General features: G+C 45.5%; 2 protein-coding genes and 1 pseudogene across 3 annotated transcripts in view; 2 read left to right on the top strand and 1 right to left on the bottom strand.

The window, feature by feature from the left end:
* The window catches only part of KDM2A (lysine demethylase 2A), a 601,751-nt gene that overhangs the window by 176,187 nt on the left and 409,119 nt on the right, over window positions 1-16,445 (bottom strand). The window lies entirely within an intron of this gene.
* On the top strand, window positions 3,270-6,920 carry LOC127052554 (mas-related G-protein coupled receptor member H-like). The gene is made up of 2 exons (XM_050956385.1): window positions 3,270-3,593; window positions 4,174-6,920. The coding sequence occupies exon 2, from the start codon at window positions 4,231-4,233 to the stop codon at window positions 5,188-5,190; it is 960 nt and encodes a 319-aa protein (XP_050812342.1). The 5' UTR covers window positions 3,270-3,593; window positions 4,174-4,230; the 3' UTR covers window positions 5,191-6,920.
* On the top strand, window positions 5,905-11,950 carry LOC127051476 (mas-related G-protein coupled receptor member H-like; annotated as a pseudogene).

Below are 16,445 nucleotides of genomic sequence, written 5' to 3'. Positions count from 1 at the left end.
TGTGTCTCTCTCTGTCTCTAGTATCCCTCATGGCCATTATCTCTCTGGATATTTCTCACTCCCACTCACTGGGATCTGGCTGGAACAATCAGTGAAACACAGTGCTGGGAATGTCCAAGTCACTAATACCTTCTGTCTGCTCTCTGCTGACAGGTGTGTGTGAGAAGAGGAGAACAGGAAAGACCAGCATCCCACAGTGATGGGTTCATGATGAGTGACCTGAGTCGAAAGGCCTTGTCTGTGACTATGCCCAACTGCTGGAACAAGGATGTGTTGTTGCAGTTTGGGCAGACACTGGGGCTGGAGTGCGGTGCTGGGAGTGGGAGAGATCAAACCCAAGAGTGGGGTGCAAAGCATGGCCTCGGAAAGGGGTCTCTAAAGAAGGGCATTCCCAGCCATGAGGCCTCCATTTGTCAGGAGCCCATGGGGGAGTGGGAGGTGCTGCAGGGACCCACACACAGTGTGTAGGATGTGATTGTGTGTAAGGTATCTGATCTGCTGCTTTATGGAATAATGGCAGGACATTAACTCTGATGGGGATCAGTGCTCTGGGGACCTGGCTTTCTTAGGAGTCACCAGACAAACAAAAACTCCTTTGCACGTCTGCAAAAAACACACTCCCAAAATAGGAGTAGGGGAGACAATTAAAAGAGTTAAAAAAAATAAGGAACCCTTCTGTGACAGGGTTCACCCCACCCTATGAGGCCCGTTGGTCCTGGCCCGTTCCACCCCAGGAAGAAGCAGCAAAGGTGTGTTCTCAAGGCCTGCCTAGACAGGTTGCACTGAAGCAGCCAATCAGAACCCAGCACAATCAGATAAAAAGAGCTGCAGATCCTGAGCAGGTCAGTTCCCATGGGGACCAGAGGAGCAAGGCTGGAGAAGTGCTCCTTCCTGGTCACAGGAGCTCAAGGCCGAACCAGAGGACGGAGGTTTGGGTGGCACTGGCATTCAGCGAGGAGGATCTGAGAACTTCGGCCCTGAGGGTAGGGAGAAAAGAAAGGGCCTATGTCAGGTAAGGCCCAGGGAACAGCAGCAACGAACTGGAGGCAGCAGTATGTGGCTGCTGTTTATAGGATCCCTGGGTGGGACCTGGAGTAGTAGATGGGCTTGGGTCCCCCGCACCAATCCCTGGGAAAGTGGCCTCAGCCCTGAGACGTGGACAAGGCTCTCTTGGGAAGTCCAAGTGAGGTGGGACTTAAACGCCCAGAGATGGGGCCGAAGATTCTGAAAAAAGACTGACAGTTTGTTGAACTCTGCTACCCTGGAAGTGGTTCATCCATTTGACTGAATGAGGCTATGTGGGGAAAGACCAAGTATCACAGAGCAGAGGTTTCATAATGACTGATCTCAGTGGAGTGTCCCTATCTCCTGCATAGCCTAGCTTGTATTCTGGGGTCCAAAAAATAGGACTGTATGCCAAATATATGATTTACCTGCAGTGATCATTGATGGTATCACTCTGCTCATCTGCTTCCTTGGGCTGGTGAGGAACAGGATCATCCTCTGGTTCCTTGGCTTCTGCATTAAGAGAAACCCCTTCACCATCTACATCCTCAGTCTTGCTACCACTGCTTGTTTTTCCATAATTAATATTGTTGAATATTTCTATTGTTGTAGTTCATGATTTTTTTCTACTTAATGAGGACATTTTCCCTGCTGCCTTTGGTCACATACAGCACCAGCTTGTACCTCCTGACAGCCATCAGCACTGAGAGGTGTCTGTCCTTTCTTATCAACAGCTGGTACCAATGCTACCACGCAAAACACTTACCTGTCATTTTCTGTGCTCTACTGTGGGCTCTCTTCTGCCAGCTAAGAGGATTGGTATCTTTTTTCTGTTTTGTATGGAACTGAAAAACTGTCTGATGACACTCATACCCATATCTGGCCTGAATTTCCTGATTTTCATTCCCCTTATGGTTCTTCTGTCCAATCTGAGACTGTTCTTCAAGTTGATGTCACCATGAAAACAGTATAGGGTATTCCACTCATATCCTCTTCTTCCTCATCTTGTGTGTTTCTAACAGTGTCCAATACCTCTTCAGTTTATCAGTTCTTATCACCAGACTGACATATCTTGCATGCTGATCTCTGTAAATGGTAGCGCCAACCCAGTTATTTACTTCATAGTAAGGAGCGACTGGAAGCAGTGATTCAGAGGCTTTGTTGGGGTCACACTCCAGAGGGTCTTTCAAGCTAAAGTAGATCCCAGAGAGGATGGAGAGACCTCCCACGGGAGACCCAATGGAGACAGCCAATTAAGTCCCCACACACCCAGCCAGGTAGAGCCAGTTGTGGGGATGGAGATTTCCTCAGATCACAGCATCAAAGAAATCAGAGATGGAAAGGATATTGCAGATCACTTGCTAAATTCCTCCTTCTCCCCCTCCCACCCCGGTCAGGATCCTTCAGCTGTAAATAACATAGACAAGGAGGGCTGCCAGCAGGGTGCCAGGGGTGAGATTTCCTGCCAGGGATATAGACAACCAGGCCCCTGGGGCCACCTCCTCTCTCTGCCCATCCCCATATCCATCGAGGCTTGTTAGGGAGGACTGGCTGTTTCACACTGTGGCCCCTTGCAGGTGAGGAGGGGATTCCACACTTGTTACCTTCTGTTATAGCCATTGCATTTTCCTTGTTCACTGCTGTGTCTTTGTGTCCTTCTGGGATTATTTAAATTTTCTAAAGACTATATTTAATACTCTGTGGGGCAATGTGTATGTTATGTAATGATATAGATATTTATATCAGAGGGGTAGCCACGTTAGTCTGGATCTTAGATATTTATAGTTACTACTTCTTTTAAAGTCACTATTTGATGTGAATGTCAAGACAATATCATCTTTCATACCTGTTCTGCTGAAATGCCTTTTTTCAATCTCTTTTTCTAGTAGATGGTTTCTTGAAAAAAGCAGAAATCATTTATTCCCCCATTAAATTTATAAGTTATATGGACATCAGATATCTCTTTGGGGATGTGTAGGATATACATCATGGCCCAGATATTCTGGTGTTGGGAAATCTCAAGAGACAAAAATCATAACCAAAGTGTCCCAAAAATATGTTATTTAGAAAAATTAAACAATTAAGAAGGTGCAAATTTTCATCGTAATGAACATGGTAGGGTAACGCCCTAAAACAGCAGGAACCTTTCTCAGAGAAACGCAACTTCCTGTGATTCTATCCTGTGAGACTTAACCTTGTGCAAGCATTTCCTTTATGTGCAGGAGGCCAGAAGCAGCCAGAAAAGGGAAGCATAGCCCTGATGTTGTCTGATGTTATCAAGCTGCCCAGTGGTCATAAGATGCCTGGACATTGTGATCTCTGTGTGCCACTCTGCCCAATGTGAGGAAGACATTTCTACGACAGGACCGGGGAAGGGATTGAGTGTTGGACGCTGCACAGGGGTTGGCAGAGAAATTCTTAGTGTCTTTATATTACACTGTTACTCAGAGATCTTTCCCATGTAGATCCTACAGTGAGAACTGCAGTTAGTGACCGTGAGACTGAGAGACTCTGAAGCAGACCTGCCCCAGCCCAGCTCTTGTAAATACTTAGTTCAGACCCCTGGACGTTGGAAGGAAGAAAGCAAGGTAAGGGCCTGCTCTTTGTCATCATTAATGATATATGCCTGTTCTCTCTGTCTCACTCAACTCCACTCTTGAATTCTCACCCTACATTTCTTATTCCTGCCATTCTCTGCACATACATGGCTGACAGCCCCTCCCCTTTTCCATTTCTCCCTTTCTATTCCTCTCTGTCTCCCTAACTCTGTCTCTGTCTCTCTCTCCAGGCTGGTCTGTATACATTGGTCTTTCTCCAGGTCTCTCTCTGTCCCTAGTATCCCCTATGACCATTATCTCTCTGGATATTTCTCACTGCCACTCCTTGGGATCTGGCTATTCCTGGCCAGGGGGCTGGGGAAGGGCTGGAATCAGGGCCAGCTCCAGGCATCAGCAGAGGAAGCACATGCCTGGGGCAGTACAGTCCGAGTGGCTTTTTTTTGCTTCTGCAGTTTGGGTGGCAGTCTGAGCAGGTTGGTTTTTTATGTTGTTTCTTTTTTGCTTGAGGTGGCAAAAATGGTAGAGCCGCCCCTGGCTGGAATAATCAGTGAAAAACAGCACTGGGGTTGTCAAAGTCACTGATTCTCCTCTGTTTGCTCTTTGCTAACAGGTGTGTGTGAGAGAAGGAGAACAGGAAAGACCAGCATCCCACAGTGGAGGGTTCACGATGAGTGAGCTGGGTCCAATGTACTTGTATGTGACTATACCCAGCAAGGAGCCTGAGGATGAAAATTATGGATGCGCAACAGATTATTTAACTGCAGTGATCATTGACAGCATCACTCTGCTCCTCTGCCTGTTCGGGCTGGTGGGGAATGGGATTGTTCTCTGGTTCCTTGGTTTCCATATTAAGAGGAACATCTTCACTGTCTACATCCTCAACCTGGCTGCTGCTGACTTTGGCTTCCTCCTCTGCCTGCCTGGTTTCCTTATAACCTTTAATGCCAGACATTTATTTTGTTTTCCTTTAGTGGGACTTAACTTAATAAACTCATTTCATCTGTTGTCTTTGCTTGCATATAGCACCAGCCTTTATCTCCTGACAGCCATCAGCACTGAGCGGTGTGTGTCTGTCCTCTTTCCCATCTGGCACCGATGCCGCCGCCCAAAGAACTTGTCTGCCATTGTCTGTGCCCTGCTCTGGGTTCTCTCCAGCCTGCTGTCAGGAATAGTGTATTCTTTATGTTTTGTTGATGGAACTGAAAATTGTTGGCTTACGTTCTTACCCATGTATGGCCTGAATTTCCTCATTTTTTCTCCCATCATGATTGTGTCCAGTCTGATCTTGTTCATCAAGCTCCGACATAGCTCACAGCGACGTCAGCAAGAAAAGCTCTACACTGTTATCTTGCTCACTGTCCTCTTCTTCCTCATCTTTGCTGTTCCCCTCAGTGTACAATACTTCCTTGACCTTATTCATTATAGTCACGCTAATGAGCTATCTTACCTGCTGGCTTCTATAAACAGCAGCATCAACCCAGTTATTTACTTCCTAGTTGGGAGCTACAGGCAGCACCGATTCAGAGGCTACCTCCAGATCGCGCTCCGGAGCATATTTGAAGAAAAGACAGATTCCAGAGAGGGTGGAGAAACCTCCAGACAAGACACAGTGAAGATGTCAATTTAATCTCAGCAGCACTGAGTCTGGGATACTGTTTTCGGGATGGAGATTTCCCTAGTTCACATCATCAAAGAAATAAAGATGGACAGGACCCAGTAGGTCATTTGCTAAATTCTTCCCCTCCCCGACCCAGAGCAGGATCCTTCCTACAGTTGATCCCCAGGTTTCTGTGCAGTTGTAAAGAACACCAGAGGGTCACATGGAACTCAATCCTTCTCCCTTTGGAATCAGTGGGGGAAGTCCTGTTGGCTTGGATGGAAGCAGGAACAGATCCATAATGGGCTCATTAACTTTGTTTTTGAAATACCAGTGAACAGTAATTTCACTTGTGGTGGCAAGTCTCCCATTGTTGCCTGAAGACTGATGCAGAAGGTGCTTCTATGCAGCTCTGGACTCTTGCTTCTGCAGGTTGATATTTGAAACCTTCACCACTATTGCAGTGGAAACAATTAAGAATTACTATGAACTAACCGATGAGTTTAAATCATCTATTAATAAGGCCTGGCATTTGTGGCATAAGCTTCTTTAGTGATGTTTATTTGCAAATGTTATGTCTAATTTCAAGGATGTAATGTGGTAACTTACTGGTATCATTACTATGTAAACACAAAATGTGTTGTGTAGTAATATGAAAACAAATGACTACGCTGTAGCTCGATATTAATATAAGAAACCTTCTGAGCAAGAAATATTAACGTATATTGGGGGAATTATCTAGCAATGCTTAAGCAACATTCTTACCAAACACAGAAACAGAAGAAGAACCTCTACAAGGATGGTCAGAAGGACAATGGCTTCTTTGATGCCTGTTTAAGTTTAATAACTCTCTAAGAATCACTAGAGTACAAATACATTTTTAAAAGCTAGCAGGCTTTTATACTGGAAATAGAGATGTTCAGTCTCAGTAGAAACAGAATTTCAACTGCTATTCAGTGCTAATGGAATTAAAAGAACATCTAAGAAAATGACTTGAATAACAGTTAAAACTCCATGGCAGGGGCAGGAGTCATGGGGAAGAAGTGGAGCAGGGGCTGGAGCAGCATGCAGCTGCATAGGGCACCAGGAAATTTGGTGTCCCAAATTTCCTGGTGCCCTATGCAACCGTGTACTTTGCATATGGGTAAGGACAGCCCTGTGTTCAGCTCTCCAGACTTATATCTGGGCTACTCTCCCAGCCTGTCTACCGATGATGTGTCCACCTGCTCTCAGGGCCAATCCCCTAATTCCAGTTTCAGGCAGCATTTTGCTGTCCCCCTCTGCCCAGCAGTGCCACATGCTGTGTGCCTTCTCTCTGTAGCCCAATCCCTGTACCGCTGATGAGTTTTCAGCCAATTTTCTTTCTCCTTTTGGGTTTGGCTAAGCTTCTGCTCCAAAATGCCATTCCCCTCTCTCAAGAAGAGGTGGGAAGGGAGCCAGAGGTGGGATTTTCAACCAATCTTGTAGTCAACCAGGGCTCTGTGGCTAACTGCCCTCTTTTCCCACCCCCTAATCAATCAGGCTCATGGGGACTATCGCACAATGACCATATGCAGGTGGAATGGAGGCTATACACTTGCTTCCTTGTTTTATAGCTATTGGGTGATCTCTGTCCATTGCATTTCCCTCACTCACTGCTCCTTGATTGGTGTCCTTCTGGGATTATTTAAATTATCTAATGATTAAGGCTGCAAGTCTGTCATGGAGGTCACGGAAGTTACAGATTCTGTGACTTTCCGTGACCTCCAGGACTTCTTCAGCAGCAGTAGTTTGGTTGTGTGGGAGGGGGCTCAAGGCTAGGGGAAGAGTTTTTGAGGGTGTGGGGGGGCACTTATGTGAGGTGAGGGCCTCCCTTCAACTCCTAGGAGGCAAAGGGGTGGGGGAGGTCTCCGCACTGCCCGCACCCACAGGCCCCACCCGCATAGCTCCCATTGGCCGGGAACCACAGCCAATGGGAGCTGAGGCAGTTGGTGCTTGTGGTGGGAGCAGAAGAGGAGGCCCTGCCTCCACTGCCTAGGAGCTGCAGGGATGGAGCCAGTAGAAAGCCCCATCAACCGCCTCCCCCAGTACGAGCGGGGGTCTTGGGTCAACTCCCTGAGCACTCGCAGCACCCCTGGACTGCCCTCCCCCCCTCAGAATACCCCCACCCAAGTTTTAGTAAGGGTAGGTATTTTTAGTAAATGTCATGGAGAGGTCATGTGCCCATGAATTTTTGTTTATGGCCTGTGACCTGTCCAGGACTTTTACTAAAAATACCTATGACTAAAATGTAGCCTTACTAATTATCATTGTCACATTGGAGGTGGCAACTCAAGCCAAGACCCCAGGCTTCACTGAACACTTACAAATGCGTAGCTAGAAATCAGTCTTGCTTACCTGTGTGTTAGTATGATTAAAATTGATATTAGATATTAAGTTGATAAGAATGTATTTTGTGTTTAGTCTTTATAAAATGCTGATAGCATGTTTCATGCATTGATCTCACTTATAACCTCTACAGCCCATGGTGTAAAGCTATTTTAAGTGTTTGCATAGTAAACCTCTAATTGTGTAACTCACCAAACAGGAAATCATTAATTAAAGTAAAGATGTCGTCCTGTGTACAAGGTGGCCCACAGAAGACAATTGTGGCATCAAAGGAGAGAGGCCCTGTTGATAGCATTCCTAGCTCCCTTTGGGAAGGAGAGGCCTACTCATGAACTCATCTCATCAGTTTTAACTCTGGAGTGGAGGGAATAAAAATCCCTGACAAGGAGAAATTGAAACTCTTTCATGCTGTCTGGACTGTGAGGGGCAAAGATTCCTAAACATAAGAAAGCAGCAAAGAATCCTGTGGCACCTTATAGACTAACAGACGTTTTGGAGCATGAGATTTCATGGGTGAATACCCACATCTTCAGATGCATCTGAAGAAGTGGGTATTCACCCACGAAAGCTCATGCTCCAAAACGTCTGTTAGTCTATAAGGTGCCACAGGATTCTTTGCTGCTTTTACAGATCCAGACTAACACGGCTACCCCTCTGATACTAAACATAAGAAAAGAGATCCCCAGCTGATTGCCATGGATTAGCCCTGACAGACATTTTGAATGAACAGATTACAACTCTGTCACCTTTTGAATCACAGATTGAAACTCATTTGTATATGTATTCTTGCTTGCTTTAACCTGTAAATAACTCGTATCTTTTTCTGGTTAATAAACCTTTAGTTTAGTTGTCTTTGGTGTGAGATCTAAGTAGGGTTGCTAACCCTCCAGGATTGTCCAGGAATCTCCAGGAATTAAAGATTAATCTATAATTAAAAGCAGCAAAGATTCCTATGGCACCTTATAAACTAACATGTTTTGGAGCATCGGATGTAGTGGGTATTCACCCACGAAAGCTCATGCTCCAAAAAATCTGTTAGTCTATAAGATGCCACAGGACTCTTTGCTGCTTTTACAGATCCAGACTAACACGGTGTCAAGGTTTTTTCCCCACTTTGAACTTTAGAGTACAAGAAGTGGGGACCTGCATGAACACTTCTAAACTTCATTACTAGCTTAGGTTTGGTACACTGCCACAAGCCAGAATTTAGTGTCTGGCACACTTCCTGTTTCCCCGAAACCTTCCCTGGGGAACTCAGACCCAAACCCCTTGGGTCTTAAAACAAGGAGAAATTAACCACCCCCCTCCTTTTCCCTCCAGACTTTCCCCTCCCTGGATTGCCTTGAGAGGCTTCACACAGAGCTAAACTCCTTGGATCTTAAAACAAGGAAAAGTCAATCAGGTTCTTAAAAAGAAAGCTTTTAATTAAAGAAAGAAAAAGTAAAAATTATCTTTGTAAAATCAGGATGGAAAATACTTTACAGGGTACTCAGATTCACATAGACTAGAGGGACCTCCCCTCCCCCAGCCTTAGATTCAAAGTTACAGCAAACAGAGGTAAAAATCCTTCCAGCAAAAGAAATCTTTATAAGTTAAGAAAACAAACATAAGACTAATCCACCTTGCCTGGCTATTACTTACAATTTTGAAACATGAAAGACTGATTCAGAAAGATTGGGAAAGCCTGGAATGATGTCCCGTCCCTCTCAGTCCCGAGAGCGAACAACAAACAAAACAAAAAGCACAAACAAAGACTTCTCTCCACCAAGATTTGAAAGTATATTGTCCCCCTATTGGTCCTCTGGTCAGGTGTCAGCCAGGTTTACTGAGCTTCTTAACCCTTTACAGGTAAAAGAGACATAAACCCCTAACCATCTGTTTATGACACATGGCTACCCCTCTGATACTCTATAATTAAAGAGTATGTCATGTGATGAAACCTCCAGGAATATGTCCAACCAAATTTGGCAACCCTAGATCAAAGGTACAAATTGACCTGGGGTAAGTGACTTGTGTCTTGGGGCTGCGAGCAACCTGAATATTTTATGATCTTTGGTTTAAGTGACCATGTATCACATCGTCCAGCCTGCCTGGGTGGCAAGATAGACTGGAGTGTCCAAGGGTCTATGACTCCATTATAAGATTATTGTAGTTCACATTTATTACTGAGTGGGTGAAATCTAATTATAGAACATACCACCAGTTTTAGAAGGTCTGCCTTGCTTTTTGACAGTCTGCCCTGGGGTTGGTGCACAGTCATGAGCCACTCCAGTCAACGTGAAAATTACACCTAATACTCATTTGGGGAATTGTGTATAGTTTTACTATAGAGATATTTATATGTATTTCTTTCATTAGAACACCTTACTTTATCTTGGGTCCTTATGTTTTGGTCAAATACAATGACATCACCATTCAATGTTAATGTCTGTACATTACTTCCTTTAATGCCCACCATATCAAAACACATTTTTTTCAATCTCTTTTTAGTAGATGGGTTTGTAGTAAGAAACAGAAAACATTTATTGCCACATTAATTTAAAAAAACATAATCAGAGGAAATATATCTTTAAGGATCTGTAGAATATATATTATGGACTTACATACTGTGGTGATGGAAGATTTCCAGACAGACACAAAAGTTATAACCAAGTGGTACAGAAATATACTACTTGGGGTAATTAGAGCAAAATTGAACCATTAAGAAGGTGCCAATTGTCATGCTTATTAACACAATTGCTTCTGCCCTAACTACATTAGCAGCTCTTCTCAGATAAGGGTGGCTTTCTTGGATGTCTTGGATATCTATTACTTAATCTTTGCAAAGCCATTGGGTTAGGAGATCAGAAGCAATCAGGGAAGGGAAGCAGATCTCTGACAGTGACTGATGCTGCATAGCTGCCCAGTGATCATGAAAGGCAATAATGGTATACGCTGTGTCCCACTCTGTCCAGAGTGGAGAAGACATTTCTCTAATGACTTCTGGCAGTGACTGGGTGTTGGATGCTACACAGATAACAGGGAAATTCTTAGTTTCTGGGTAATAGATAAAACTCAAAAAGCTTTTTCATGAAGATCCCACACTGAGAAACCCATTTAATAACCGTGAGACAGAGCAAGTTGGAAGTGATTCTGCCCAAGCCTGGTTCCTATAAACACTTGATTCAGGCCCCAGAATGATGGAGGTAAGGAAGGTGAGAGATTGCTCTTTGTCATTATTAATGATACATGACTATTCTCTATCTTTCTCTTTCTACCCCACTTTCCAAATCTCACCCAACTTCTCTTAATCCTTTCATTCTGTACCCATAGCTAACTGCCAACCCCTCCCAATTTTTCTTTCTCCCTCTTTTCATCTCTCTCTGACCCTAACTCTGTCTCTCCCACCTCTCTGTCCAGGCTGGTCCTCACCTATCACCATTTTTTATGTCTCTTTCTGTCTGTAGGTTTTCCTATGGCCATTATCTCTCAGGATATTTCTCCTTCCCACTCATTGGGATCTGGCTGTTCCAGGCCATGAAGCTGGGAAGGGGCTGGAATGATCAGTGAAACACAGTGGTGGGGATGTTACTGATTCACCTCTATCTGCTCTCTGCTAACAGGTATGTGTGAGAGAGGGGTAGAAGGAGAGACTGGCATCCCACAGCAGAGATTTCATGGTGACTGAGCTGAGCCCTACATCTCTGCCCCCGACTGAGCCCAGCCTGGATAATTGGGACCAAAAACAGTGGGACTGGATGACAAAAAGATGATTTATCTCTAGTAAGCATTGATAGTGTCACTCTGCTCATTTGCCTCTTTGGGCTTCTGGGGAATGTTATCATCCTCTGGTTCCTTGGCTTCTGCATTAAGAGGAACCTCTTCACTATCTACATCCTGCACATAGCCACCACTGACTTTTGTTTCCTCTTCTGCCTTCTTGGTTTCCTCATAATTGTTGCTGCCAAACATTTATTTTGTTTTCTTTTAGAAGATTTTTGCTTAATTTGCTCATACACAGCACCAGCCTTGATCGGCTGATGGCATTCAACACTGAGAGATATCTGTCAGTTCTCTATCCATCTGGCACTGATGCTGCCCTCCAAATGACTTATCTTCCATTGTCTGTGTCCTGCTGTGGATTCTCTCCTGCCTGCTGTCTGGAATATTGTCTCCTTTTGGTTTTGCTGATGTGACTGAAAATTGTTGGAATATGCCTCTACCCATGTGTGCCCTGAATTTCCTCATTTTCTCTCCCCTCATGGTTCTGGCCAGTCTGCTCCTGTTTTTCAAAGTCTGATGTAGCTCACAGTGATGTCAGCAAGGAAAGATCTTAGCTGTTATCCTGCTCACTGTCTTCTTCCTCATCTTTGCTGTTCCTTTTAGTGTCCAATTCTTCCTTATTATTGTCTCGCCAATGATGCATCTTCCTGGGATGGCTTAGGGTGCAATCTAGACCAGCAAGGGCTTGTCACTGCTTGACCAGTAGCTCTGGGTACCTTAAATGCTTTGCTCCTGTAGCTCAACATCTCAGCCAGCAGACAAGCATGTAGCTCCCTGAGTGTCTGTGTGCTGTGTCATCCTGAGTCAGCACTCTGGCCTCAGCAGCCTGTCTACAACTCAAAAGACTCAACCTTCGTCCCCTCCAGCCTTGGTTACTACTTACATCAACAGAACTGATATTTTTCCAGAAAGAAAGATTGCATCTGTTGAATAGCTGCTTGCCATCTACAATAATTTCCCACAAATGATTTTTTACCTGCTCTGGTAGTTAGCAGAGAGGAAGGCAAGAGCAGAATGTCACTTTCAATGATCCGTGGCACTCAGAGAGGACAGACTAGTATGGACATGCTGGAAATACAGTGTGAGGGTGTCAGGCTGGGCTTGTGGGTAGGAACTCACCCTGGGAGCTGGGTTCAACTCCTGCATCCACCAAAGACTCCCTGTGTGACCTTGGACAAATCACTTAGTCCCTTTTTTGCCTCTGTCTCCCACCTGTAAAGCAGGGATAACAATCTTTCTGTGTCTGTCTCAGTGTCAGCCCATTGTGGCAGAGGCTACCTCCTATTCTGCATTTGTGCAGGGCATAGCACAATCAGTTTCTTGGTACAAAGGTCACATAAATAATAATCAGTCAAGTACCTGGGCATCCAGCCGGTCCTAATGCCAGAGACCATTCTAAGATGTAACTTGTAAGTGCCAAGGATAGAAACTAATGCCACACAGCCCTGAAAAACTCACACTCCCAGCTCTCCACTGATATGTGCATCCTTTTTGTAGGGATGGAGATTTATGAAACATCAGACCTTAATACACGTTCTGTATTGATGGAACTCCTGTTGGATAGACTTGTGCATGGCACAAGCATACAATACCAAGATCTAAGGAGAGGGAATCAGAAAACTGAGATAATAGAACAGTTCACAGCTCTCCGAGGTATTGTTTCAGTTTGTATTCATCTAAATGGGGTGCTTTCATTCATCTGAGCACATCCCCTTGAAATGAATAGGCCACTTCACATCACTCCAATCCTGCTGCTGATGTACAGTGCCCCTTCCCCCTACAGTAGGCCCAGACCTGGGATAGGAAGTCTGGTATTCTCCTCAACCCCCCCACCCCCACCCCGACTCCAGCTGCCTCCAGCTGGTAGATGTGCTCCTCACAGGCCATCATAGAATAATAGAACATTAGGTTTGGAAGAGACCTCAGGAGGTCATCTAGTCCAATCCCAGCTCAAAGCAGGACTAACCCCAACTAAATCATCCCAGCCAGGGCTTTGTCAAGCTGGGCCTTAAAAACCTCTAAGGATGGAGATTCCACCACCTCCCTAGGTAGCCCATTCCAGTGCTTCACCGTTCTCCTAGTGAAATAGTGTTTCCTACTATTCAACCTAGACCTCCCCCACTGCAACTTGAGACAATTGTTTCTTGTTCTATCATCTGTCACCACTGAGAATAGCCTAGCTCCATCCTCTTTGGAACCCTGCTTCAGGTAGTTGAAGGTTGCTATCAAATCCTGCCTCACTCTTCTCTTCTGCAGACTCAGTAACCCCAGTTCCCTCAGCTTCCCCTCATAAGGCATGTGCTCCAGCCCCCTAATCATTTTTGTTGCCCTCCGCTGGACTCTCTCCAATTTGTCCACATCCCTTCTGTAGTGGGGGGACTAAAACTGGACACAATACTCCAGGTGTGGCCTCACCAGTGCCAAATAGAGGGGAATAATCACTTCCCTTGATCTGTTGGCAATGCCCCTACTTATACAGCCTAATATGCCATTGGCCTTCTTGGCAACAAGGGCACACGGCTGACTCATATCTAGCTTCTTGTCCACCGTAATCCCCAGTATCAGAGGGGTAGCTGTCTTAGTCTGGATCTGTAAAAGCAGCAAAGAGTCCTGTGGCACCTAATAGACTAACAGACGTTTTGGAGCATGAGCTTTCGTGGTTGGCATGCATCTGACAAAGTGGGTATTCACCCAGGAAAGCTCATGCTCCAAAACGTCTGTTAGTCTATAAGGTGCCACAGGACCCTTTTGTAATCCCCAGGTCTTTTTCTGCAGAACTGCCACTTAGCCAGTTGATTCTCAACCTATAGCAGTGCATGGGATTCTTCCTTCCTAAGTGCAGGACTCTGCACATGTCCTTGTTGAACGTCATCAGATTTCTTTTGGCCCAATCCTCCAGTTTGTCTTGGTCACTCTGGACCCTATCCCTACCCTCCAGCATATACCTCTCCCCCCAGCTTAGATTCATCTGCGAAGTTGCTGAAGGTGCATTTCATCCCATCATCCAGATCATTAATAAAAATGTTGAACAAAACCAGCCCCAGGACCGACCCCTCTCAATTATCAGTTATCAGTTATCACCTTCCCTCTCTTAATGGCCTCTCCAGTCCTACCAAGGTGTAAGACTTCCCACACGCTAGTCTTTTTTGCTTTCCCTCCCCAGGCTCAGAAATGGTACAGTGTTGCACTGGGGCATTGCTCCACCGGTGCATAGCTGGGAAAGCATATGAGGAATTATCTTAACTGCTTAGCCACAAGGCAGAATTGGGCAACCTCAACTCTGAGTTAAAAGTTTTTGAACAGTGAATTACCTTGTGTTTTGAGGAAGTGGGGGCAGTGATAGGGACATGATCTCACGGGGGGATGGGGGGAGACACAATGGATTTTTCCAGACACTCCTTGCCACCACTCAATTCCTTTTTGATTGGCTTAATCACAAAGCAGGAGGTTTTGGGACATTTGGGTTCCCCCCTGCCCAAATCATTCATTTTAGAAAACTTTTTGAATTTGAAATAGACTGAAAATTACCGATTTCAACAAACCAACAAACCTTCAATACAAGATGCAGGGGGAAATTTTGAAGCAACCAGCAAAGGAACAGAATAAAATTGATTTTAAAAATGTCACAGACTTTGTATTTTTCCTTCATTTTTCACCTAGCTCCTGGGTTTTGTGTACTATATCCAAATGACAGACTTGACTCTTTGCTGGTTTGAACAGCTCCCTGCTTCTGAGTGCTAGCAAATGGGATTCTCATATTTTAGAGTCCCCCTTCCCTCCCAGGACACAGAAATAGGGGGGTGCTGAGGTTTCTTATTCCCAAGGTTCTGTGCCAGGAACTTTCAGGGTCCCCAGATTCCCTTGAGATTTCAGGACACTGTTACTTTAATCCCAGCTTGGTGTGGAGTGTTAAATCCACAGCATAGGGGATATATGAGTAGGGAGATGTGGGCTTGATACACCAGCACCCCCCTTGCTTAGCTCATTGGATTTTTGCAATGGCTTTCCAGATAAAATCATGATGCTTGAACATTAGGTGAATAACATGGGAGTGATGAGCAATTAACTGCATGAAAAGAAATGGCCAAGAGGTGGTAGTTCATGCTCAGGAACCATTGCTTCGCAGGAGCACGCAGCACTGATCAATGCTGTGAGCAATGTGAGTCTGTCCAGACTGATCTCTTTCCTCCAGCAGCAATCAGCACCAGAGGGCTTGTCTACACAGAAAACTTACCAGCATTACTATACCAGGTTAATTATAATGCTATAATCAGACCAATATAACTCCCCATGTGGATATTGCTATTTGGAATAACAGTGGCCTTTTTCAGATTAGTGTATTTCACTGTGGAAGGAAAGGAAAAAAATACTGAGGCAAGGATTGGAATAGTGTGTGTGTCAGGGGGACTGTGGGTTGGGATTGAGGAGAACTGGCAGAGCTGTGTGGGGTGAGCCTAGGGCTCGAATGGTTGTGGGTCAGGACTGAGGAGCACCAGCAGATCTCAGGAAGGGGGACTGATGTTGGAACAATTTTTATAGTGGGAGTGCTGAAAGCCATTGAACAAAACTGTAAACCCTGTATATGATGGAAACCACTTCAAACCAGGAAGTGCTGCCACACCCCCAGCACCCCTAGTTCTCAGCCCCTGCGACCCCAACCCTGCCCCAGAGAACTTCCCCATCCCTCACACTGCTCCCCACCATGGGACCTTGACCATGACCTGGAGCGATCTCCTTCCCCTCACACTGCTATCCACATGAGACCCTGCCCCAGCCGCAGAGACCTGCCTCCCCTTACACTGCTTTCCCTGTGGGACCCTGCCCCTGACCCAGAGACCCTCTTCCCCTCACACTGCTCTCCACATGAGATCTTGAACTAGTCCCACTTTGCCCACCTGTTCTGTTCCCAAGGTAACCTCCGTCCTCATTGGGTCAAACCCCTGGTCCATAGAGCAGCTCCTCCTTAACACAAGCTCCCTGTCCCACTCCCCCATGCCAGGTGCTCTGGAAAGCCCTCTGTGGAGAAAAGCCGGGCAAGAACCTCTGGGAGTGGAGAGAAACTCCCCCCATCAATGAACTGTGGGAGCCCAGCTGGCCAAGGGAGAAGCGATCGCTCTGGGCAAAGCCCTGGCCTCATGACATTCTCCCTGCCCAGA

Source organism: Gopherus flavomarginatus, chromosome 5 (assembly GCF_025201925.1).
Source record: "Gopherus flavomarginatus isolate rGopFla2 chromosome 5, rGopFla2.mat.asm, whole genome shotgun sequence".
Classification (NCBI taxonomy): Eukaryota; Metazoa; Chordata; order Testudines; family Testudinidae; genus Gopherus; species Gopherus flavomarginatus.
The sequence above is the reverse complement of the archived record's forward strand: the minus strand, read 5'-3'. Positions and strand labels throughout refer to the sequence as shown.